This window comes from Saccopteryx bilineata, chromosome 1 (genome assembly GCF_036850765.1).
Source record: "Saccopteryx bilineata isolate mSacBil1 chromosome 1, mSacBil1_pri_phased_curated, whole genome shotgun sequence".
In the NCBI taxonomy this organism is placed as follows: Eukaryota; Metazoa; Chordata; class Mammalia; order Chiroptera; family Emballonuridae; genus Saccopteryx; species Saccopteryx bilineata.
Window position 1 is genome coordinate 263,940,305 of NC_089490.1, and position 26,848 is coordinate 263,967,152.

General features: G+C 38.8%; 1 protein-coding gene and 1 pseudogene across 1 annotated transcript; one reads left to right on the forward strand and one right to left on the reverse strand.

The window, feature by feature from the left end:
• Window positions 1-892: 892 nt before the first annotated feature.
• Window positions 893-26,801, reverse strand: PPWD1 (peptidylprolyl isomerase domain and WD repeat containing 1). The gene is made up of 11 exons (XM_066242363.1): window positions 26,603-26,801; window positions 22,624-22,726; window positions 18,755-18,855; window positions 18,500-18,620; window positions 15,554-16,001; window positions 10,766-10,956; window positions 9,746-9,935; window positions 5,488-5,669; window positions 4,094-4,175; window positions 2,845-3,027; window positions 893-1,136 (listed from the first exon to the last, which is right to left on the reverse strand). Exons 1-11 carry the CDS (start codon window positions 26,790-26,792, stop codon window positions 993-995), a joined length of 1,935 nt encoding a protein of 644 aa, XP_066098460.1. The 5' UTR covers window positions 26,793-26,801; the 3' UTR covers window positions 893-992.
• Window positions 18,899-20,272, forward strand: LOC136321054 (glyceraldehyde-3-phosphate dehydrogenase-like; annotated as a pseudogene).
• Window positions 26,802-26,848: the final 47 nt, after the last annotated feature.

Genomic DNA, 26,848 nt, shown 5'->3' on the forward strand with positions numbered 1-26,848 from the left:
ATTGTCCCAAAATGCCAGGGTTACAGATCGATCCCTGGTCTGGACACATATAAGACTCAACCAATGAATGCATGAATCAGTGGAACACCAATCAATGTATCTCTTTCAAATCAATAAATACATTAAAAAAATGTTTAAAGAGAAAAATAGTAAATGAATCTGTCTATAACCAAGGACTCAGGTATTAATTTATTCTTATATTCAATGATTATTAAAGTATTTAACACTTTTGATCAAAAGAACTTCCTATTTACTGAAGTTTTACTCACCATTATTTATGACTTAATGATCAAAGGACAAAACTAGTTGACATGGAACACAAATGTTTAGAAAGGAAATAGTAGGTGTGGCCATTTGGATCGGTGGATAGAGCATTGGCCCTGTGCGCAGACATCCTGGGTTCAATCCTTAGGGCACATGTGAGAAATGACCATCTTCTCTTCTGCTCCCTCTTCCTCTTTTTCTCTTTCCTTCCCACAGCCAGTGGCTTGATTAGTTCGAGCACTGGCCCTGGGCACTGAGGGTAGCTCAGTTGATTCAAGCATCAGCCCCAGACTGGGGTTTCTGGGTGGAACCCAGTCAGGGCACATGTGGGAATCTATCTCCCCTCCTCTCACTTATAAAAAAAAGGGGGGGGAATAGTATACACAACCAGATCCTATCTCCATGGATCAAAAGAAACAGGATAGCAGATTAGCTGGCATGTTTTAAAAAGCTAAGAGTCAAATGCATACCACTCATTTACTATGGTTTTGAGTCTCATGAGAAATTCTATATAAGGAGTGCTACTTCCTGAGTTTAGTCCATTTCAATTTTCACCTCCCAGATGAGAAGAAAAAGTCAGTTTTAAAAAGATGCCCTTTAATGAAAAATATAAAAATAGAATACTGCAGTGCTTAAAACATCATTTGTATATTCAAGTCTTAGAAGATTTTCAATGTAAAATAATCCTGTTTATATTTTTATTTACACATACAATGAGACATCTTGCTTTACTTGACAGTAATATTTATGATGCTGACATCCTCATAAGGCTTATCTGTTTTGGGATTGACTTTGACATTGGAGATCCTTTGTACAACTTCCATTCCTTTAGTCACTCTTCCAAATACCGTGTGCTTATTATCAAGCCAAGGCTGTGTTGGAGGACAAATGGAAAATCTTGGTAAACAAGGTTTCTTAATTCACACCCTCTGGGTCAGCAAATTAAACAATTTAAATGTATGCTTTACTTTTCTATGTAATTAAAGAGATTTACAATAATTTCACTTAGCAGATTTTAAAAATGATTTCCATGTTTCTAAGAAAAAATTTAAAAGCATAGTACATATCATGTTTAAATATCTGCAGACCAAAGGGAGCTGGGATGTGTTTGCTAAAGGCCAGCTTCTTTGTAGAGTTTAAATAACTATGGCTATGGCTTTCAAAGTTCTCTTAAGGATTCCTACCTGCTCAATTAAGAAGCAATTTGGAATAGTTTGAGCATATGTGCTTTGGCATTAGAGACATAGGCACTCCTCAATCTACTACTTACCTGACCTTTGGCAAGTTAGTCATGTTTGTTTCATCATCTATTTTTTTTTTTTTTGTATTTATTTTTCTGAAGCTGGAAACAGGGAGACAGACTCCCGCATGCGCCCGACCAGGATCCACCCGGCACGCCCACCAGGGGGCGACGCTCTGCTGCGACCAGAGCCACTCTAGCGCCTGAGGCAGAGGCCATAGAGCCATCCCCAGCGCCGGGGCCATCTTTGCTTCAATGGAGCCTCGGCTGCGGGAGGGGAAGAGAGAGACAGAGAGGAAGGAGAGGGGGAGGGGTAGAGAAGCAGATGGGCGCTTCTGTGTGCCCTGGCCAGGAATCGAACCCGGGACTCCTGCACGCCAGGCCGACGCTCTACCACTGAGCCAACTGGCCAGGGCCGTCATCATCTATTATTTAAAACTAGATTATAAAGATATTATAAGTATTGTATTATAAAAAACTATGCCTGTCAGATAGTAGTTCTAAATATTTTCCATCTACTGCTTAGTGTTTAATTCCAAAAAACAAAGCGTGTAATTTTTATTACATGGACCTGCAGAGCAGTAGAGCTATTGTAGATAGTCGTATACTCTATGGCAAACCTACAATGCTATTGTCGGTTGCATTTTAATTTCACAGACATAAAAACAGGAGCCTGACCAGGTGGTGGCACAGTGGATAGAGCATTGGACTGGGATGCAGAAGGACCCAGGTTCGAGATCCCAAGGCCGCCAGCTTGAGCGCGGGCTCATCTGGCTTGAGCAAAAAGCTCACCAGCTTGGACCCAAGGTCACTGGCTCTAGCAAGGGGTTACTCGGTCTGCTGAAGGCCCACGGTCAAGGCACATATGAGAAAGCAACCAATGAACAACTAAGAAGTCGCAACGCGCAACAAAAAACTAATGATTGATGCTTCTCATCTCTCTCCGTTCCTGTCTGTCCCTGTCTATCTCTGCCCTCTGTAAAAAAAAAAAAAAAAAAGTGGGAAAAACTGTCTTAAAATCAGGAATTCATATCTTCTAACCCTCCATTCTAAAGAGAAATAACAGGACCAGAGGTGAAACAATTTGTTTTTAACTGCACAAAACAATAACAGTGGTAAAGTTGACTAAAATTAGAGTCCTAAATTACAGAAGTATTGCTTTGTAAAGTAAATCTGATTTGTTAGATAATTTTAAATTTTCTTATCTAAATTGTTTTCATTTTTAAATCCTGGCAGATATAAATAATGGTAGAGAACCATGCAGCTTTCTTTTCCACTGAATTTACTCTTAGGTCATAACATATGAACCTTTGGCTTACAGATAATGCTGTTATACTCACTGTTGGTACTACTGTTATGAAAAACTGAGATCCATTAGTATTTGATCCAGCATTAGCCATACTGAGGGTATATGGTCTGTCGTGTCGTAATGTTGAATGAAATTCATCTTCAAATTCTCCTCCCCATATGCTTTCTCCTCCCATACCAGTACCTGTTGGATCTCCCGTCTGAATCATGAAGCCCTTAACAGAAAGCATACAAAAAACATATTACACTTTTCTCTGTATGTATGCTTTGGAGTTATGTTTGTCAGGAGTGCTTTATATTCAGTAAAATTTCAGCTCTGTGAAGTCACCCTGTGAGTCATTTTATTAAACTCTTAGTAAGTTATACTTTAATTTAAATGATATATTTTCACTGCTCAACTGTGACCTGACATTTCACTGATTCCTCCAGAACCCTGAGATTTGACTTTTCCTCCTGCCATTTCTGACAGGACCTGTCAATAACCAGAACTACATCTGTTTTATGGAGTGCTGCTCAACAAAATCCTGGGAAGAATTCAGTCTGCTCTTCAGGTACCAGTGGTGGTTCTCCTGGGTGCTCTTCAGGTACCAGTGGTGGTTCTCCCGGCTGCTCTTCAGGTACCAGTGGTGGTTCTCCCGGGTGCTCTTCAGGTACCAGTGGTGGTTCTCCCGGGTGCTCTTCAGGTACCAGTGGTGGTTCTCCCGGGTGCTCTTCAGGTACCAGTGGTGGTTCTCCCGGGTGCTCTTCAGGTACCAGTGGTGGTTCTCCCGGCTGCTCTTCAGGTACCAGTGGTGGTTCTCCCGGGTGCTCTTCAGGTACCAGTGGTGGTTCTCCCGGGTGCTCTTCAGGTACCAGTGGTGGTTCTCCCGGCTGCTCTTCAGGTACTAGTGGTGGTTCTCACAGGTGCTCTTCAGGTGGTAGTTTTCTCAGATTAAGTAGCATCTGGTTCTTGTATTATTTAAAATCTTATTTTCTAGACCTAGACCTTATCTAGACAGAAGGATCAGGTTACCATGGCTGTTGGTTTTTTCTCAGCATGACCCTTTACTTATTACATGATCCTGTTTTCAGCTGCTGATAAAATATTGCTGCAGTGTTTCTAAAAAGGTAATTATGCTATTATTCCTATCTTGATTCTAGATGTGATTCTTTTGGCTTCCATAGTCCATTTTCTCTATTCCTTTCTAATAAACTAAGTGTGAGAGAATGATACGCCTTAGGTTTAAACCTCTTGTTATGCAATAACATACAATTCCTATAGTCAAAATTTGCATAACTTACCTTAATTATACGGTGAAATGTATGCCCATTATAATAACCATTTCTGCTGTGAACACAGAAGTTTTCCACTGTCTTTGGGCACCTAGTAAGAGATATTAAAAATATAAAATCTATTCAGAGCATCTTAAGACAGTTTCTTTGAAGTTCTGTTATTTTTAATATGAATGTGTCAGAAGGACAGTCCTTTTTTTATAACCTAATTTGAGGACAACTCTTTTTCCTTCCTGACATTTGCTAGACAAGAGTTAAAAGAGCATATAAACAGTAGTCTATTGTTACTGCTTAATGTAGTATCTTTAGATTGATTGTTTCTTATAGTTAAGTCTGACAGAATTTAGATTTCAAGGTTATTTAGCAGTTTTAAAAAACAACCAAAGAACTTTAAAATATATACTGTTCACTGTATATGGGGGGTTAAGTTCATGAGAAAGGTAATTTTCTCATAAAAACAATGTTATGGTACAGTGACAAATTCCTGACTAAGGATTTATTCATTGAAATGAGAGCTCATAAATTTAATCAACTGTAAGTGATAATCAGACATAATCCAGCATGAAGCATTCAAAAGAATATTAACTAATTCCACAGGCTGATTTGATGTGGTATTTGATCCTATAATAGCTCTTAGACCTGGGAATGGAAGGGAAAATCAAGAGAATCTTAACCCAAAGTACATCAGGGAGCAACAGATGTAATGGGTGAGTGGGATCTGAGCACTTAAAATGATATGGTCCAGGAGTCTAGAACTGCCTAGTTCTCTGTTCAGTACCAACATATGGCACAAGTACTTTTAAGTATAGGTGATTTAAAAGATGTCACGTTTTGCATCAAGGCTAGCCAGAGATACTCTACTATATGGTACGATATACTCATTTTGTAAACTTTTGAACTATCCAGAATACACCTCTGCTTTTTTCAATGGAAGGTTATATGTTTTATTGGAATTCATTTTTAAAATCCATCTACTGGGTCTAAGAAAGAAGAAGTAGATGTCTAGCAAATGTCAGGAAGGAAAAATAACTGTCCACTCGTTAAGGATCTGCTTTAAGAGGAAAGCCAGTATAATAAGCAAGCCACAAATCTTATAATTGGGGTGTGCAGTTATAACAGTAATACATGTTTGTATATCACTGTTTAGTTTACATTCAGCACAGCACATTTATAGCCAAGATAGTTTGTCCTCCTAGTTTATAAACTTGTTAAGTATGGGTACATATGTATATAAATTCCCCATATTATAGTGGAACAGTTAATAGGCGTCTCAGGGTTGATGCTCTAGCAAAAATTTCAATTCTTCAAAATTCCTTAAGCCAAAATAACAAAAATTTTAAGTTACACAGTTTCTTCAAATACACACATTTGCATTGGTGTTTTAAGACAAATACAGTACATACTCGACAGGAAAAAGTTTGATATGAATGTCTCCCATGCTTGTGTGGATGATAGCACTATCTGAAACTCGCTTGGGTCCTTCAGCCTGAGTAGCTGCCATGACTTCTTCTTTAGAAGGTTTCTCATTAAAAACATCTCGGTCAGAATCTGCACTTTTCGTATCTTCAGGTTCTCGTTTGGTAAACTAAAGGAGGAAAATAAAAAGTGAGTGAATGAATTAAATTTTTCATTTAACAAGAAAATTTCATTTCTAATGAAATAATTGAGGAAAGTTATAAATTCACATCAGAAAAAGAAATCCTTATTCCAGGAATCACTTCCTATCAAAGGATGTAAAAAGCAGTTATGAAAATAATCCATATAATGAAGATGTATGATTGTAAGTGGAATTGCATATCCTTTTGGGTGGAAATTTTTTGAGTACACATTTGAAAAGACAGAGATTTTCTGAGGTAGGGCTCTACTTTTACCTCTAACATGTCCTAACCTGCCACCTGTGGCTTGCTTTTCACTATTTAGAATACCTGGGTTTGAATTTCAGCTCTGTCATTTACTTGTTATGTGTCTTTGGGGATGTAAATTCATTTCTTACATTTCCTAATTCATTAATGGAGATAATAAGAACTACCTCAAAATGGTATCTGTCATGAAGATTAAATGGAGGGATGTAAACTGCTTAGAATAGTGCTTACTGTACAGAGGGTACTATATACATATTAATACTGGTTGTTATTACTATGAGTAGGATGAGGATTCAAAGATGAACCTTGATTTTTTTTTTTGCAGAACGCCATCTGAAATACCTAAATGCTGAAGCCTTGTGAGAACAATGCAAATTTTGAGTGAAGTAGAAATCTCAGAATCTGGGTATAAGGAGAATTGAGAAAAACCGTTCAGTTGTTAAAACTGAATTTCTCAGGGCCTGTTTCTTTTATTTAACTCTCAGGAAGTAGAAATCTTTTCCTCCCAATTAAGTTCCATCTGATGCCAACAACTTCCTGGAAGGTAGAGCCAGTGCCCCAGACCCTGTCTTGCCTAACAGCATACCTTGGTCCACTTAGATAGGTTCCAGATAACAAACTAAGCTAGCCTGTGATTGCCTTCACATCTTATTCTCCAGTTTTCAGAGGAACAGCATGTCTATTGTACTATTTATATGAATTTTTAAATAATTATGTTAATTTAGCTCACATACGAAACTACTAAGTTCTAGTTTTGTAAAATTTTACTTTTATTTCAAATTTGATTTGAAAAAAGGAATAGAAGTGTACCTATCTCCTTTTAATTTACATCTAATAAACCTGAATGAGCCTTGACTGGTGGTGGCATAGTGGATAGAGCATTGAACTGGGACAATGAGGACCCAGATTTAAAACTTTGAGGCTGCTGCCTTGAGCGCAGGCTCACTAGCTTGAACGTAGGGTTGCTGGCTTGAGTGTGTGATCACAGACATGACTCCTGGTCCTTAGCTTGAACTCAAAGGCCACTGGCTTGAGCAAGGGGTCACTGGCTCTGCTAGAGCCCCCTGGTCAAGGCACGTATGAGATGCAATCAATTAACAACTAAAGTGATACAACTACGAGTTGATGCCTCTCATCCCTCTCCCTCTCTCTCACTAAAAAAAAAAAAAAAAAAAAAATTGTGTTTATAGTGTATATCAATTCTCTCTTGTAATTAATTTTTACCTTTAAATTACAGGTAAAAACAAACAATCTTTTTCCTTTAACATATATCAATAAATTTTTAGCAATGACTTTAAAAGATACAAGAAAAATGGTCACCTTAAAAGAAATGTACCCATGTGCTCGCTTCAGCGGCACATACACTAAAAAGAATGTACCCGTTCTAGGTTAAAAGCTTGGTTGGGGTAGGGAAGCTGCTATCTCCTACATTTATCAAATACTAGTAACTTAACAGCATCACAGCTGCTTATAATAAATATGCCAGACAAATAAATGAGTATACTATAATGGGCCAGATGCTTTTCCAAATTTTGTGGATTCAACAGTGAAGAAAACATAATGCCTATATTTACAGGCTTTATATTACCAGGAGGAGAAGGTGACAGTGTCAGCAACCAAAAAAATGCCTGCAAATTATTCTAAAAAGTGTGACACTAACAATTCATACCTAATCCAGACTTGGTGTCAAAGAAGTCTTCCAGGCTGAGCTCTGAAGTATGTGTAGGAGTTGGGGAAGGTATGTGTAGCTGGCAAAAGAAATAGCCTGTACAAATGCTTCGATGCAAAAAAATAATACTCAACTTATTACAAATGAGATCAAGTTCAGTATGGTCAGTGTAGCAATAGCAAATTAACTAAAAATGAAGAATAAGGTAGGAGGGCCAGCCAATGTAGATAGCTGGAGAGTTAGGAAGAGAAATGCAGTAAGTCCTCACTGAAGGTCATCTATCTATAGGTTATTGGAAACTGCAACTTTAATCGAAACAATATATAGCAAAACCAATTTTACCACAGGCTAATTGATATAAATGAGGTAAGTTCCTATGCCATTATTTATGATCACAAAAACATCACCAAACTTCTAAATAAAAACCCAAAACGCTTCTAATATTAAACACTGAAATTAAAATACTGAAGTAGCCCTGGCCAGTTGGCTCAGCGGTAGAGCGTCGGCCTAGCGTGCGGAGGACCCGGGTTCGATTCCCGGCCAGGGCACACAGGAGAAGCGCCCATTTGCTTCTCCACCCCTCCGCCGCGCTTTCCTCTCTGTCTCTCTCTTCCCCTCCCGCAGCCAAGGCTCCATTGGAGCAGAGATGGCCCGGGCGCTGGGGATGGCTCTGTGGCCTCTGTCTCAGGCGCTAGAGTGGCTCTGGTCACAACATGGCGACGCCCAGGATGGGCAGAGCATCGCCCCCTGGTGGGCAGAGCGTCGCCCCTGGTGGGCGTGCCGGGTGGATCCCGGTCGGGCGCATGCGGGAGTCTGTCTGACTGTCTCTCCCCGTTTCCAGCTTCAGAAAAATGAAAAAATGAAAGAAAAAAAAAAATACTGAAGTAAATATGAGCTATACATATGTTAAAGAAAGATTAATAAGAGTCAGTAAGATAATCATTTTCCAACCCCCTATTCCAGTTCAGCATTACGGATGGCGGAAGCCTATTCTCGTAGCTCAGTGCAGGAATCCACCCTGCACAGGACACTGTTCCATTGCAGGCGCCCTCACACCCACACTCAGACTGGGGCCATTCAGATATGCAGTTAATCTAACATGCACATTGGGATGTGGGAGGAAGCAGGAGTACACAAAGAAAACTCACACAGACATGGGGGAGAATATGCAAACTCCACTGACAGCAGTTCCAGCCAGGCCAGGAATCGACTTTTTGTTCTCATCGACATTATAACAAAATGACAATATTAGAAGACATGCTGTAATCACATTTGGGTCTCACAAAGTCTCTGACTGCAATGGGAAGCACAGAATGAAAGGGCAGAGGTCTCTATACTTTAGAATTTTCTGGACAACTCTACTAGATAGTTTAGTAGTTTGATTTTGAGCCCAGTTTTTTTATTTTTTTAATTAATTATTTTATTTATTCATTAGAGAGAGGGGACAGAGAGAGAGAAAGAGAAAGGGGGAGGAGCAGAAAGCATCAACTCCCTATATGTGCCTTGACCAGGGAAGCCCAGGGTTTTGAACCGGCAACCTCAGCGTCCCAGGTCGACGCTTTAACCACTGTGCTCACAGGTTGAGCAAGCCTAGTTTTAATTAACATACAAAGTACTTTGAATCTTTAGGGAAAAAAAAATTCCTCAGGAATATACAACTCTAAGGGAGCAACATTTCAGTGGAAATGGTTAAAAAATGTGTTTAGAGAAGAAAATGCAAGTTCAGAGGAGATAAATTATGTTCAAGAGTAAAAACTGTAAATAGTAAAAACAAGAATTTTTTTTTTTTTGGTGGAGATGCTGGGGAACACAGAAGAATTTTTAAAACTCCATAGTGAAGACTATTTTGGATTCAATTATTACCATAAACCACTTCCTACTGTCTTAGACAACACAAATAGTTGTAGAAGCCAGGTTAAAAATTTTCAAAACAGAATATAAAACAGCACAGAAATACTTAAGTCCTAGTTAAAAATTCTACAATATTAATGTTATAAGATGGTATTCTGGTGTTCAGAAGTCTGCTATTATTGCCAACATTCTCTTCAGTTGAAAGCACAAGCTAAGAAAATAGAACTCCTACCAAATTGGAAGAAACATTAAGGCCCATCTCTTAGTACTTCCACGTACCATATAAAATCTATTCTTTTTGAAAGACGTACAGACTATTGTTGGGTCAGCTTGAATATTCTGAAGAACAGGGTTTTCAGAAGCTTTCATTTCTATAGTAGCTGCAGCACGATGTTTTTTAGCAATTCCCTGGAACAAAGCCAATTGCATCACCCTAATATTTTCTTGCTTGCCTAGGATCCGCACACACCTGGAAAATACAACGTTTTATATAAAAAAAAATTATTGGAATTAACTCCCAATTATAACAACTAACAGATAAAAACTGGGAATCAGCTATCCTTTATTGTTGAACAAAATAACTAGTAAAAGGTTTTTCAAAAGTGTTTCTTTACCCCCCCAAAAGTTACTTAAAATTAGTAGGTGCCTATAATATTGAGGTTAAAAAAATAATCATTCGTACAGTTTTAATCTATCCCTATTATTTTAATTTATCTGCAAACCTTCAAAGATTTTATATTGTCAAGAACTAAATATAAATTTGTTAAAATGTGAGAATGTACAGCACAAGATTTTTTTCTCCATAAAATATATTTTAAGTTCTTTTTATTTACCTTCAGAGATAGTATCTGATTGTAGCTTTCATGTACTAAGACCAAATGAACTGTTTGCACAAAAGGCTTATTGTGGTTTCATGCATTTTAACTTCTGATTTTATGTCTAGCAGGATGTAATGCCGAATTCTGTGGTTAAAATATTTGGCAACATTTACCATGAACCAGCCTAATTTAAATCAATAAGCAAAAGACAGACTATAACTTGTTAAAAAAAAACAGAAAACTTGAAACTATGCATATCTTCTTTCCATTTCTTTTACAAACATGAGTGGAAACTTTTTACATAAGAGTATAAACAACAGAAAGACCACAGAAAAATCCAGTCAAAACATTTGGTTAAGTTTAGACGTTTGGGACCATTCCACTTGTCTTGGAACAAACAAAACTCCCACTGTTTCCCTGAAGGAGGAAATGGCCCCCAATAAATGTGTTTTTAAAAAAACATACATCAGATTAAGCTTACCGGTTTGTTTCCACGTTTATAACTTTAATGCCCAGCATTGTTCCATATAGCACAAAGTGTCCTGTTTCATCAAAAACTATATTAATTAATCTCACTGCATCCACCTTGTCCAACTCACGTTCTACAGCCATTCGTCGGCCAAATTCCATGTCTGGTAGCTGTTGCCTCATCTGCTGTAGTTCAGTAAACATCTAGGAAACAAACCATTTATTAACAAAAAAAGTTATATAATAAAAGGAGTGAGAATTTAAATAGAAGCAGAGTACACATTAAGAGCAACTAACAGTTTGCATGCTTCTATATCTCTTAAGGAAGATTTTAAACACTAAGCCTGAAATAAAAAGTATATTCAATCATAAAAAATATTTAGCTTAGTCTCCTAATTAAACAAAAACAAAAGACCAGTTAGTCAATATAATTACTGTTTTCTCTATAGAAACTACAATATTTCTGCTGCCTTTTATAAGCTATAGACTAGCACTTTCTAGTAGAAATATAAGGCAAATTACATAATTTAAAATTTTCAAGTAGCTACATTAAACAAAGTAAAAAAAAAGGTGAGATTAATAATGTTTTATTCAACCCAATATATCTAACATTAATATTTAAACATTAAGCAGTTTAATAAAATTGAGATAAAATTACATTTTTTTTCTTATACATATTAAGTCTTTGTATTTTATACTTTCAGTTGATCTCAATTTGAACTGGCTATATTCAAGTGCTCAAGAGCTACATGTGGCTAGTGTCTACTATATTGGACGATATAGCTATATAGACTATGAGGGCCTTATATAAGGATCACAGGGCCTGAAGTAATAAGCACTGAATTTTTGTTGAATGAATAAACTTACTATTTCACTAATGTATAACTATTTCATGATATTTCAGAAAATGTTTCAAGTTGTTTAACATAGAGTACAATTACAGTTAGATTATCATTAAGTAAATATGATATAGGATAGATGAATATTTTCATGGTGCACTTTAGTTTGGAAATTTGGTTTACTTTTTTTTAGATAGTTAATACACAATTTTAAAAAAACAAGGGTTCTGCCTGGCCTGTGGTGGCACAGTGGATAAAGTGTCAACCTGGAATGCTGAGGTCACTGATTTGAAACCCCAGGCTAGCCCAGTTAAAGGGCGTATGAGAAGCAACTTCTATGAGTTGATGCTTCCTGCTCTTCCCCCTTTTCTCTCTCCCTCCCTCTCTAAAAATCAATAAATAAACTCTTAAAAAAATAAAAAAGGGTTATACCCAATTATTATTATTGTACTATAAGCCTCCAAAAAGATATGATTGTCCTTTACTTTGTTTTCCAGACACTGAAGGCATCAAACAATTCAGAAGTAGTTCTCCATTGCAGATGAAATAAGGCAGATATGTTCCATCTATTTTTTTTTAATCTGTGTTAACTGGAAATCTCCCATTTTTATATATATAGAAAGAACAACAGCCTGACCTGGCGGTGGCACAGTGGATAGAGCATCGGACTGGGACGCAGAAAGAACAAAATACTCCAAAAACCAAAAGGAGGTATGTGTGCTAGGGAACTCTCTAAAACGCCTGATCATTGGTTTCTTTTCTCCAGTCTCTGAGACTGATATGTTTTTGGTTTATATTCATGTGTCAGAAAAAGCCTGGACGCTGGACTACATTTTTATAGCAAGGGCCCTGATTATTTTTGCTAGAGACAGGATTCAGTTTCAAGGCTAAAAGTTTGTAGCTGGCCATCTGCCTACATGTAAGTATTTTATAAATGTTAATCCAACCTGTTAAGCACGTCAGAATCTTTCTACAGAATTTTAGCCTTAATAGCAGGGCCTCCATGATACACAACTATATGGCCATATGCAGTGATACTTCACACCATCCAAGGAAAATTTTTGTCCGTTAAACTAGGGCTCTTAACTCATTAGAAACTTCGCCCTATAACATGGAACTGTGAAATTCCAGTCATTTAATAGTCACTAGCATTTTCACTACTTTAATGGATATTTGCCTTTTTTTTCTTTTTCCCCCCCAAACTTTCTCATTAGCTCTTAACAATTTAGCTCTATCACTTCAACAAATGTCGAAGGCAACAATGAAGAAACAGAGTGGACTGAACAGCTCAAAATATGTACATTAAGAGATTTATATCCAGAGATTAGGATTTGAATATTTCTTGTCCTAAGGAATCTTAGAAGAGCTGTAAATTGGCAGAGTTTTTAAATTACACTGAATTTTGTAACTAATATCTAGTTACCAGCCAGCATTTAAGAAAAAGACCACAAAGCATGGTGGAAAGCTATGAGTCATAAGGATGATTTGATTAGCAAACAGAACTTCACATTTGCCTGAATTCATATTACTTCAGGCAGATAATCCACCACCAAACAAAAGTGTCACTAATTAGAGCCATAGAATTTTTGAAGAGCATTTAATGCAAGGATAATATAAATTGGTCACTACCAAGACTGTGGAATTAACACATATAATAAATAATATTGCTACAAAGGTTCAACCCAGACTCTTAAAAGATTCAACATTCATTAACATTAGGGAACCACTTGATGAAAAGTTGATGAGACCCAAGTTTCCACAAAAACTAGTTAATTTTCCATGGATAAACTCTTATTCTGCAACAATATGCTCAAACACATTCTTGTTAGTAGTAATTATGTGTCAGGTACTATTTTTAGTGCTGGAGATACAACCATGAGCCAAAACGGAGACAGGACCATAGACTGCATAGAGTTTAGTCTACTGGAGGGTTGATACACATTAATCAAATAAGACCAGACCAAATTCTTTGGAAGAAAATAGAGTGGTATACAGTCACGTTAAAAAAGTTATCCTGTCTGACCAGGTGGTGGCGCAGTGGATAGAGCGTCGGACTGGGATGCGGAAGGACCCAGGTTCGAGAACCCAAGGTCGCTAGCTTGAGCACGGGCTCATCTGGCTTGAGCAAAAAAGCTCACCAGCTTGGACCCAAGGTCTCTGGCTCCAGCAAGGGGTTACTCGGTCTGCTGAAGGCCCGTGGTCAAGGCACATATGAGAAAGCAATCAATGAACAACTAAGAAGTAAACTAATGATTGATTCTTCTCATCTCTCTCTCCGTTCCTGTCTGTCTGTCCCTGTCTATCTCTGCCTATGTAAAAAAAAAAAAAAAGTTATCCTAGATTGAAAAACCCCTAGAGCAAGTGACCCTTTAATTAAGATTTAAAATTAAGTTCAACTAGCAATGGAAGAAATGGAGGGGTCACTCCAGGTAGAAGGAACAGAATGTTCAAGAAACTGAAGCAAGACCTGACTGGCTAGAATAAGAGGCACAGAGGCCTGACCAGGTGGTGGCACAGTGGACAGAGCATCGGACTGAGATGTGGAAGACCCAGGTTCGAAACCCTGAGGTCACCAGCCTGAGTGTAGGCTCATTGGCTTGAGCACGGGCTTACCAGCTTAAGCACAGGGTTGCTGGCTTGAGCATGGGATCGCAGTCATGACCTCATGGTTGCTAGCCTGAGCCCAAAGGTCACTGGCTTGAGCCCGGGGTCGCTGGCTTGTGCAAGGGGTTACTCAGTCTGCTGTAGCCCCCAGTCAAGGCACATATGAGAAAGCAATCAATGAACAACTAAGGTGCTACAACAAAGAACTGATACTTCTCATCTCTCTCCCTTCTGGTCTGTCAAAAAAAAGGGGGGGGGGCAGAGAGAAAGGTGATTTACACTAGGCTATAATGGTAGGCAGGTACCGCAACATGGCAGGACATTATTTTGGTCTTGATCCTAAGAACAGGAAGCCACTGAATGATTCAAGGGATGACATGATCAGATACGTGCTTTTAAAATATTACTCTGTATGTAGCATGAATAACAGATTAGGAGGAAGCCAGAATAGATACAAGCAGTAGGCCATGTAATAAGCCAGGCAAAAGATCATGAACTAGGGTAGTGACAGGTATGCTAAAGGAAAAAATTGAATCTAAAGTATATTTAGAAAGTAAAATCGTCAGGACTCATGATAAATAGAGGGATATAAAAATAGAGTTGGCCCTGGCTGGTTGGCTCAGTGGCTAGAGTGTCAGACCAGTGTATGGACATTGCAGGTTCAATTCCTGGTCAAGGCACACAAGAAAAGTGACCATCTGCTTCTCTTCCCCTACTTCTCCCCTTCTCTCCTTCCCCTCCTGCAGCCAGTGGCTTGACTGGTTTAAGCATTGGCCTCAGGAGCTGAGGACAGCTTGGTTGATTTGAGCATCAGCCCCAGATGGGTTGCCAGTGGATCCCGGTCAGGGTGCCTGAAGGAGTCTGTCTCACTATCTCCCCTCCTCTCACTTTAAAAAAAAGAAAGAAAGAAAAAAGAAAATAGGGTTAAGGATGACTTAAATTTCTGGCTTGTGCAAGTAATAAATATTGGTACCATTTATGAAAATGGGGGGAAAAGGAGAGTACCAGGTCTGTTCATAATAGAAAGCTGGGGAAATAAATTTGGAAATATTCAGAGACAAAAAGAAGTGAACAGAGTGGGAAGAGAGGGCCTAGACTGAGTTTTGAGAATCTTAAAGAGAATGAGCTTGTAAACAAACAAAACAGATACATAATAGAAGGATCACTGGCTCAGGGAAGAGGAAGAGAGTTTTGAAGAACAATGTAAGACAGCAGACATTGAATATTATCTAAAATGTGCTAAGAGAAAATAACTATCAATCTAAAAGTCTATATCCAGAAAAAATACCTTTTAAAGAAATAGATTAGAACAAAGACATTTTCAGAACAGTAAAATACTAAATTTAAATTGCACTTACACTTAGTGATTCATCAAAGATTCTCATAAGTTTTCCAGTTAAAAACCTGAAAATTCTAACTTTTCGATCAGAACCAATTGTAGCTATTTTCTTCCCATCAGGTGAAAAACATATGCTGGTTGGATAAGTTTTGCATTTGGCAAATTCATATAAATCTGTGTCGGTTTTATATTCCCAGTTCACATTTTTGGGGAATTTATATTCATGAGGAGGCCCAGTCCAGTATTCAATCATTCCAGATTTGTCAGAAGACACGACTGCTTTGTAGACTGGGTTTAGCCGTATCTGGGTAAGAGGTGACGTATGGAGTTTGTCAAAAACATGAAGTGGTTGGTTATCTCCTCGACCATCATAAATAAAAATTTTTCCTGTGCTCTTCTCAGAAGCAGCAACTGAAGATATGGCATCCCCTGGGCAATAGATCCACTCACATTGTCCAGGAAAATAGCTGAAGTAATAAAGAATTGAGAGGAACAATAGGTCAACACAGTAGTATCCCTTCCTACCATCACCACCAAAAAATTTTCAGGCTAGTGATTTAGCTAGTTTCAGATTCCTTGCTCAAACGAGGCAGAGAGATACAGAATGGGGAGGAATACTAAGAACAGTTACTAATTTTTCTCTTTCTGACCTCATCCGTGCATTGATAATAACTTCTAAAGATCTATCTATCTACAAGAAGAGAATTGCATATAGCAGACCATTTACTTCTCTTGGGTAGATAAGAAAACCTAATTAGACCTGGGACTTACAATGTTCTGGGGCATCCTTTTTGGATTTCTATGTCTCAGTCTATGTATAACTTACTCTTAAATAGGTTACTCCTAAATAGTATATGCTCTAAATCCATTCTTGAAACAATAAAGATCAAAATGTTTTAGTTATGACTATGCTCAAAAGAAAATCATGTTTTTATCACACTCTCATTATTGATAACTTGATCTTAAAACTCTAAGCTTTGACCAGAGTATAAAAAAACTGGGACAGATTTAATCAATATACTACACTTATACACTCAAATAAGTGCTGTTTCCTTCCAAGTAATCAGTCTGAGAAGTTAGTTATTCCAATGATAGTGCTGAGGCTCAAAACATTTTTGGGACTCTTTTTTTTAGAATTTCTATTAAAGCCTAAAAAAAATTCTTTTAATATCTTCTAAAATAGCAAATGTTGAACATTTATGAACAGATTTGATTTTTTTTTAATTTTTTTTTTTGTATTTTTTTTTTTTTCTGCAGCTAGAAACGGGGAGAGACAGTCAGACAGACTCTCGCATGCGCCCGACCGGGATCCACCCGGCACGCCCACCAGGGGCTATGCTCTGCCCACCAGGGGGCGATGCTCTGCCCCTCCGGGGCGTCGCTCTGCTGCGACCAGAGCCACTCTAGCGCCTGGGGCAGAGGCCAAGGAGCCATCCCCAGCACCCGGGCCATCCTTGCTCCAATGGAGCCTCGGCTGCGGGAGGGGAAGAGAGAGACAGAGAGGAAGGAGGGGGGCGTGGAGAAGCAAATGGGCGCTTCTCCTATGTGCCCTGGCCGGGAATCAAACCCGGGTCCCCCACACGCCAGGCCGATGCTCTACCACTGAGCCAACTGGCCAGGGCCCAGATTTGATTATTAAAAATAGCTAATGGGCCTGACCTGTGGTGGCGCAGTGGATAAAGCGTCGACCTGGAAATGCTGAGGTCGCCGGTTCAAAACCCTGGGCTGCCTGGTCAAGGCACATATGGAAGTTGATGCTTCCAGCTCCTACCCACTTTCTCTCTCTCTCTGTCTCTCCTCTCTCTCTCTCTGTCTCTCCCTCTCCTCTCTAAAAAAAAAAAAAAAAAATGAATAAATTTAAAAAAATTAAAAAAAAAAAAAGCTAATGTGTGGGAAAACACAGCCGAGGAATAAGACAGATGATCAACAGGTATTTCTATTTGTAGTCAAAAAGTTAGTTCTCATCATAAATAACGAGACTGATTTCCTTTAGTAGCTCCTGACTGGTTTTGTAAGAAATTCCAAAAGAAGTCCTGCCCTGTACTGAACTGCAGTTCTTCTCTATCCCCACATCCCAATTTGTATGAGGAAGCACTACCCCCAATGTGATCGTATCTGGCCATCGGGTCTTTAGGAGGTAACTAAGATGAGATGGGGATAGGTGGGACCCTATCGCCATATCCCTGTGGCCTTCTAAGAAGAAGAGGGAGATATCACTCCTCCTTCCATCCCCTTTTCCCGATAAGGAGACAATATGAAACAGAGGAGAATACACACCAGAAACCAAACCCTGCTGGAACCTTGATCTTCGACTTTCCAGCCACTAGGAGTGGGAGAAAATAAATTTCTGTTGTTTAATCCACCCAGTCTATGGTCTTTTGCATGACAGTCTGAGTAGACCAAGAAAAGTCTCAAAACTGTTTCTGACAATGCTACGACTTTCAAACTGACATTCATTTAGGTGAATATAAATTCAGTATGTTACCTTAAAAGACCTGATTAAAACAAAGTATTAGTCTCATTATTGTGAAGTTTAACCACAAAGTTGGGGTACCAATATATATTGATTCTTCAAAGTTTAAAATCACCAACAAAGAACTTCAATTCCAAAAATGTGCATTAGTTTTATATACAATACTACATTACTCAAATAAGCACAACAAGGAAGTTAATTCTCAGTACAAGGAAACTAGACATGATAGATCCTTGTTATTAAGCAGTATTAAATGGATATAATGAATTCTTGCTATGATGCTGTTGGGAAATTTCTATGCTGATTAATGACAAAAACCACAGCAGAAGCCTCTAAATAGCATCATAACAAGGATTCACTATTTCCCAACTGAAATCCAAAGGTATATTTTTACTGGAATAACATATTGTTTAGAAATACCTATGAAATAGTGACTTGTTAAAAGTATCTTAAAAGACTATGTTAAAAATATTTAATTTTAAAAAGACTCACCCAAGCTTCAGCATATTGATCATGTCAAAGTTCACTACATCAAACACCTTCATTGCTTTATCATCACCCACCGAACAGAAGAGTGCTCCCTCAGAGCTAATGGCAATACTCTCAATAACACCTACATTTCAGTAAATGAAATGAAAACATCAAATGGCAATGAAATAAATGCACATGATTAAAAAAACAAACAAACCCTTTAAAAGAAACTTTAGTACAGTTTAAAAGAGAACCAAACAAAAGTAAAATTCTTACCCAGGTGACTGCGAAAATGTTTAACAAATTCAATTCCCTCTTCTACTTTTTTCCAGAATTTAACATGTCCATCGTGACTAGCAGTAATAATAAAGTCTGTCCTGCACATATAAAATTATGAAAGTTATTTTGTAAAACAAATCTATGAATCACTCAATACTCTCAAAGCAATCATTCATTGAGAATCTCTGTTTCATAATAGGTTTTCAAAAAAAATCTTCCTTTATGCAGGCCACTATTTTAGGGTAGACAAAACATTACAAATCTTGAAGTTCTTTTCTGGATACCTTAACAGTCACTGTTGCACTAATTTTAACCTTAAGACATAGGCTCAGAATTGAGCAAGGACTTGACATTAAGACTGTCAAGAAGCTCTCTGCTCCTGTTCAACAGCTGCACTTCCTGCTAAGTGCTAGCTGCAACCCTGAGACACACAAAGGTGAAGGTCAGAGTGAATGGATTTGGCCGTACTGGGCAACTGGTCACCAGTGCGGCTTCAAACTCTGGCAAAATGAATATTGCAGCCATAAATGACCACTTCATTGATCTCATCTATATGGTCTACATATTCCAGTATGATTCTACTATGGCAAGCTCAAAAACACAGTCAAGGCTAAAAACAGGAAGGTTGTCATCAATGGAAAGTCCATCTCCATCTTCCAGGAGCAAGATCCCGCCAACATGAAATGGGGTGATGCTGGTGCTGAACGTGCTGTGGAGTCCATTGGTGTCTTCACTGCCTTAGAAAAGGCTGGGACTCCCTTGAAGGGCAGAGCCAAGAGGGTCATCATCTCTGCTCCTTCTGCAGATGCCCCCAGGTTTGGGTATGAACCATGACAAGTATGATAACTCCCTCAAGATTGTCAGTAATGCCTCCTGTACCAACCACCAACTGCTTGGTCCTCCTAGCCAACGTCATCCATGACAAATTTGGCATCGTGGAGGGACTCTTGACCAAAGTCCACACCATCACTGCCACCCAGAAAACCAAAGATGACCCCTCTGTGAAGCTGGCCAAGGGGCTGCCCAGAACATCATCCCTGCTTCTACTGGTGTGGAATGGGAGGCTCACAGGTATAGCCTTCTGTGTCCTCACCCCCAATGTGTTGGTGGTAGAAATGACCTGTCACCTGAAGAAAGCTACCAAATACAATGACACCAGGAAGGTATTGGAACAGGTATCAGAGGGACCCCTCAAAGGCATCCTGAGCTATACTGAAGTGTCTTCTACAACTTGAACAGTGACACCCACTCCTCCACCTTTGATGCTGGGGCTGGCATTGCCCTCAACGACCACTTTGTCAAGCTCATTTCCTAGAATGACAATGAATTTGGCTATAGCAACAGAGTGGTGGACCTTATGGGTACACATAGCTTCTAAGGAGTAAGAGCCCCCAGGACTACCAGCCCCAGCAAAAGGAAAAGGCCCTCAGCTGCTGGGGAGTCCTTGCCCCAAAGCGATCCCCCCAACACACTGAGAATCTCCTGACCTTCAGTTTTCATCCCAGATTCCCTGAAGAAGGGGAGGGGCCGAAGCAGCCCTACCTTGTCATGTACCATCAATAAAGTTCACTGAATACCCTCTAAAAAAATAAAAATACAAAAACAAAAAAGAAAAGAAATCTCACCAGGAATCATTAGACCTTAGGGTCTTTAAATGTTAAAATTACCCTATAGGCAGTCTTTTTACAGGGAAAGTGTTCAATTTTTCAGAAGTTCATAGATAATTAAATCTTAGCATATTACCTTCCTATACAGCAAAATTCAACATATTTGTTTTGTATCCTATCCAAGGTATTTTGGTTGTTTAAATAATCACAAAGATTTTATAGATTTATCTTGCCTGTAGGTATATAAAAATAGAAACCATAGCGGTAGAGCATCAGCCCAGCGTGTGCAAGTCCCGGGTTCTATTTCTGGCCAGGGCACACAGGAGAAGCGCCCATCTGCTTCTCCACCCTTCCCCCTCTCCTTCCTCTCTGTCTCTCTCTTCCCCTCCCACAGCCAAGGCTCCAATGGAGCAAAGTTGGCCCGGGCACTGAGGATGGCTCCATGGCCTCCACCTCAGGTGCTAGAATGGCTCTAGTTGCAATGGAGCAACAGCTCAGATGGGCAGAGCATCGCCCCCTGGTGGGCATGCCGGGTGGGTCCCAGTCAGGCACATGCAGGAGTCTGTCTGCCTGGCTCTCTGCTTCTCACTTCAGAAAAAGTAAAAAAACCATTTATTGAAACATACATTACCTTATTTATCTTTTTTAATCATTATTTTACAAATTAAGAAATAGTTAAAAAAAAAAATTAAGAAATAATTTTTAAATGTTAAGTGTATTTTCCCTAAGTCCATAACTGGAAAGCAGCATTCAGTATCATATCTGCTTAACTTCAAAGCCTATAATTTTTCTATTACACCCTGCTGCCTGTTAAAAAAAAAAAGTTGAGGGCAGAGTGATAGAAATTCTAGTCCAATATGCTGCTTTATACACTGACAACTTAGGACTAATAAAAGTGCTAATGTTTGGTCAGAATTATCCTATAAATTAAATATATTAAGATATTTTAACTAATTAAATTGACATATATCTTAAATTGTTTCTAAGAGATCCAAGAGGAAGGTAATTCATCTACTTCTTTTTTTTTTTTTTTTTTTGTATTATTTTCTTAAGTGAGAAGTGGGGAGACAGAGACAGACTCCTGTATATGCCTGACTAGAATCCACCTGGTAAGCCCACTAGGGGGCGATGCTCTGCCCATCAAACCAGAGCCATTTCAGCACCTGAGGTGAGGAAATGGAGCCTCAGCACCTGGGCCAACTTGCTCCAGTGGAGCCTTGGCTGCCCGAGGGAAAGAGAGAGATAGGAAGAAGGAAGGGTGAAGAAGCAGATGGTTGCTTCTCCTATGTTCCCTGATCAGAAATTGAACCTGGGACATCCACACGCCTGGTTGACGCTCAATCACTGGGCCAAGTGGCCAGGGCCTCCATATGCTTCTTTTCATTCTCACCGCCAATATCATCCAAGCCACTATCGTATCTCAGCAACATTTCTATGCTAGTCTCCTAAAAGCTCTCACTGTGTCCATTCTGACCCTTTTTAAATCCACTAATCTCACAACAAAGTGGTCTTTAAATACATAAATAAATCTGATGTTACTTTCCAGATTACAAGTTCAAAATACATATAAGGAATAAAAACTCTCTGGGACTTAGCCCTTGCACTTTATTTCACCAATCTCATGTGTCATTTAGCTTCTCTAAACCTGTTTCCCTACATATAAAATGTAGATTACATTACTACTTCATCAGATTGTTAAGTAAAATGATATACTTTATGAAAAACTTTTAGAACAATACTAGACATAATATGAGCTTAACGTTCAGTAGAATATTATTTTTATTTAATTTGTATTTACATAGATTCTAGTGTTGCCCTGATTGCATCCCCCCTCCCCGTATTCCCGTAACGTTCAATAGAATATCATTGTTACGATTATCCCTCCCCAAATCCCCACTCATTTATTTTGGAGTTCCTGTGACATTTTCAGGTATCTGAGCTCTCATCATTTCCCCATTAGTACTGAGAGGTCAGCTACCAATTACTCCCATATTAACTAATATGCTCTTTTTCTGGAAAGCTCAGACACTACCTGGGCTTCATCCCCCTTTTGCATTTATTTCCAAAAGACATACACACAAACTAAAAAGTTCAATGCATTATAGGAAAATACAAGTAGGTCTTTAACTTAATCACAGAACCTATGGAATTAAATAGAAATCCATAATATCCTAAAGTGACTTCTATAAGTTCATGTTAGAATTGAAGCATTAAAAAAAATCTTCTTGGTAAAGAATTCTAAGAGATTGATAGGCTTACGTGGTGCACACCACATGGGTGATAACATCTCGATGCATGTAGCTGCGCTCGTACATGGATGCACTGGGGAGGTTATCGAGATAGACTCTTTCAAATTCTAGAACTGAGGGAAAAAGAGAAAAAAATTACTTTTAAAAACTAGAATTAAATATTATTTTGTATTACCTGTATTTAAAGTTTTCTAAATTCTATTTTGTATTTTCAGCTAGATTTTCTTTGATTTGTCTATCCTATGTATAAAAATAAATAGTGTCTTATATCAGTTGTAATTTTAATTATTGCACAGTACTGAATAGCACTATTATTTAGTCAGTCACGACAAGCTCTCATGTGTTGTATAGATGCTTAACAGTCCTCATAACTTAGGAACTGAATGGCTGGCATAATATGAAGGTTCCATTCAAAACCAAACCAAAAACCTTAAAAAGCTTCACGAAAATATCACAACCATCTTTCTAACCATATAGATCCAATAATTAGTGCACTTTAAATAAGTAGTAAGAAGCCAGTAGCCATCAATAAGATATCTCAGTTTATCTTTAAGGCACTAATCCTCTTTGAAGTCATTGACATTGGGTTTTTTAGAGTTGAGAAAAATCTAGAGAATATCCAGTTGAGTGCTTCTGAAGCACTTTTCAAGGGCAAAACATTTGTAGGAGTGGTAATGTGAGGAAATACTGATTTCATTATATGAGTTATAGACAATTTTACTAGTAAAAAACGACATTATACATGTACCAAATAAAATAATCCAACAATCATTTTATTTATCCAAACACTCCCATAAAAAGTTGCTAAATTAATTTTTTTAATGATTAATTTTTGGAGAGAAAGGGAGAGAAAGAGAGAAACATCGATTTGTTCCACCACCTGATGCATTCATTGATTGATTCCTGTATGTGCCCTGGCCGGGGATGGAACCCCCAACCTTGGTGAATAGGGATGATGCTCCAAATGAGCTACCTGGCCAGGGAAAAATGTTGCTAAATCAAATGAGCTATTTCATTGCTGCTTTGGCAGAACATATACTAAAATGGGAACAATTCAGAGAAGATTAACATGGACTCTGTGCACAGATCTCACACACACAACCACACACACACTGTCTCTCTCTCTCTTTGAATTTTTTTATAGCTATTGTATAGCAGACTCAAAGCTCTGCCTGATGAACTACTTTCCCCATCATTTTTTAGTAACAGAATCCCCATTTTTATATGAACACAATGATATCCTGCTATAAGATGACTTTTCTCACCTCCTGCAGTCAGGTGTAACCTTGCACCAAAGAGTTAAAAGTGGAAATGTGTGACAGTCAAAAAGTCTTTTTAAAAAGGTGTGCCTTTCTTCCCCTCCTCAGTCCTACAGTCTTAGAACTAGAATATGAGTTTTGTAATTCCAATAACCACTAAAGACAAAGATGAGGGCCATCACCTAGTGATGCTAGGGCACAAAGCTGGAAACAGCCTAAGTACCTTTGGAGCCTCTGTACCAATCCTAGACTGTCTACTTTGGTATTTCTTTTACACACGCGAGAAGTCTAGCTCTATGTTTTTAATGTTATTGTTATTTTGTTTTTTCTGAATACACAGTTAAATTTAATCCTATATGAGATACATTCCTTTTACGGTTGGTTAATTCACTTGTTGAACAAATATTGAAAACAAAATAGGTTCCAAGGCACATGGGCATAAAGAAGAGTAACATAGTTTCTCTCCTTGAGAATATACCGGTTTAATTAAATGTAGTATCATATAATCACTTATGTCTTTCTAAAAATGTATTCAAAAGTCCAGCATCCAAAGAATATGTTAAAGGAAACTGTTCCGTTTCTAGAAAGGTACATATATTACTAAACCCCTATCCTTTTAGACAAAAATCTTTTTTTAAACATTTCATACATGTTTCAAAATTTCAAGTTTTTTTCCAAACTGAATACACTATTGACTACCTTAAATACAACATGCATCTAATTAAGGGTGAAGATTTTTCACACCTAATAATTTCCATATCTGTCTCAATTGTATTATGTTTCCAGGATCTTTGTCTTCTTCCACTAACATCAGCACTTTGATATTTTTGGATTTTACCATCCCCCCCACTTATTTCCATAAAAAAGAATATTTTTTTAAAGAATATTTTAATTTAATAGATAAATAAGAGCATATTCATTCATTCAATAAATACTTATTGAGTACTTGCTATACGCAAAGCAATGAAGCAAAACTTGCTCTTACATGTTTACGTCTTAGCAGTAGAGAGAAACAATCAATTACATGAATATAAATTTCAAAATGAAGCAAGTACAAAAAAAGAAAAAGTTATGAAAACATTTATCAGGAAGACTTTGCAGTACAAAAGGTAATGCATTTTAAGGGTGTCAATATACAAGGTTATAAAAGGTAGCTTTTTCAAAATTCAGATACATAAAATTTGAAGGCAGCCCTGGCCGGTTGGCTCAGCGGTAGAGCGTTGGCCTAGCGTGCAGAGGACCCAGGTTCGATTCCCGGCCAGGGCACACAGGAGAAGCGCCCATCTGCTTCTCCACCTCTCCTCCTCTCCTTCCTCTCTGTCTCTCTTCCCCTGCCGCAGCTAAGGCTCCATTGGAGCAAAAATGGCCCGGGCGCTGGGGATGGCTCTGTGGCCTCTGCCTCAGGCGCTAGAGTGGCTCTGGTCGCAACATGGCGACGCCCAGGATGGGCAGAGCATCGCCCCCTGGTGGGCAGAGCGTCGCCCCCTGGTGGGCGTGCCTGGTGGATCCCGGTAGGGCGCATGCAGGAGTCTGTCTGACTGTCTCTCCCTGTTTCCAGCTTCAGGGAAAAAAAAAAATTGAAGGCTACCTGTAAATTCAGCATGATAAACATTATCTCAGTTATTAGCAATGCACTTTAGAAACCCAACCCAGATTGGAGAAGTCACAGGCTTCCCAGAGGTGGTGATGGCTGAGCTAAAGGTTGAACAACAAAAAAGCGAAGTGAAAGGACTAGAGGTAAATATTCCAGGTAGCGAGACACCAAGATACCCCAACAGTCATACAGTGGAGAAAGAGTATGGCCCTTTCTCAAGTGTTTTAGTATGGCCAGATCACAGAGGAGAAACGACAAGGGGTTAGGAAAGTACAGCAACATGTCAATTAGACAAGGAGAGATCATATTATGAAAAGCCTTTTATGCCATCATTGGGAGTTTGGGCTTTGTTTTGAAAATAATGAGAAAAATCACTGAAGAGTTATATGGGGAGAGTGACAAAGTAAGATTTGAATTGTTAAAAGATCACATTTTAATAGTTTTACACGTTTAAGAAAAACATTTCATAGGACTTGAAAAAAATTCAATGTATCCCTTTATTTACTACATTGGATAAAATTTTATCACTATTCGAAGTTAGTGGCAAAATGCTTCACAGCATGGTTATGTAAGGAGGACGGTTTGAAAACCACAGACCTTGTGTTTTAGATGAAAATGGGTGACCCAGTAAACTTACATTTCCTGGTCAGAAACGCACTAGTGGAAGTGTCAGGGGTGACACTACCTTTATATACACTTCACGATTCTAAATAAGTGCCGCTGTCCCCTCACCCCCGCCCCGCGTTCCAACACACTAACACCACTCCTGAACTAACAGCCTCAAAGAGAACCCTTCCACATCTATTAAATGAAGTTACAAATTCCCACATATGGCTGCTCTGGGGTTAAATGAGTCGTGCCAAGAACACAGTACGGATTGGTATAAATAAGTATTAGCATCTATTATAACAAGTCAGTCATTAATAGTGTTTGATATTATCAAAAAGACTCTGTACTTCGCCCAAATCACTACTTCGAGCACATACAAGGACCCAGTGGCTAGGAGTTAGAAGATGAGCCTCTGTCCTGAGGGCGCAAAAGGCCACAAACACACCATCTTTTTTCGGTTCGGCTTTGACTCTCCCACTCGGGGCTCGCAGTATTCCGACTCTCCCTGTGCCTATCTCTGTAACTACCTTTCCTCTTCTTGGCCAATGTTGCCTCTACCGGTAACGGCCCAACCCAGCGCTCTTCATTATCCCCTTCGTTCTCTTGGGCCAGTGCCAATGCCAGCTCTCTTTCCTTGAGTTCCGCTTTTTCCGGTCCCTCCGAATCCCGGCGCCTTCTTCTCCTTAACTGGGAATCACTTCCACTTTCCGCCGCCATGTTGTCCGAATCGTCTGGAAAGGCGCGACACACACAGCTGGACAACCAATCCCAAG

What these genes read in the sequence shown, in the direction of transcription:
- PPWD1 (XM_066242363.1), bottom strand. Translation starts at nt 26,792, where the DNA reads ATGGCGGCGGAAAGTGGAAGTGATTCCCAGTTAAGGAGAAGAAGGCGC. An exon ending in TCTTTGATGAATCACTAAGT is followed by an intron (nt 10,957 to 15,553) that starts GTAAGTGCAATT and finishes TTTGTTTCCTAG; the next exon opens with ATGTTTACTGAACTACAGCA. An exon ending in ATAAACGTGGAAACAAACCG is followed by an intron (nt 9,936 to 10,765) that starts GTAAGCTTAATC and finishes TGTATTTTCCAG; the next exon opens with GTGTGTGCGGATCCTAGGCA.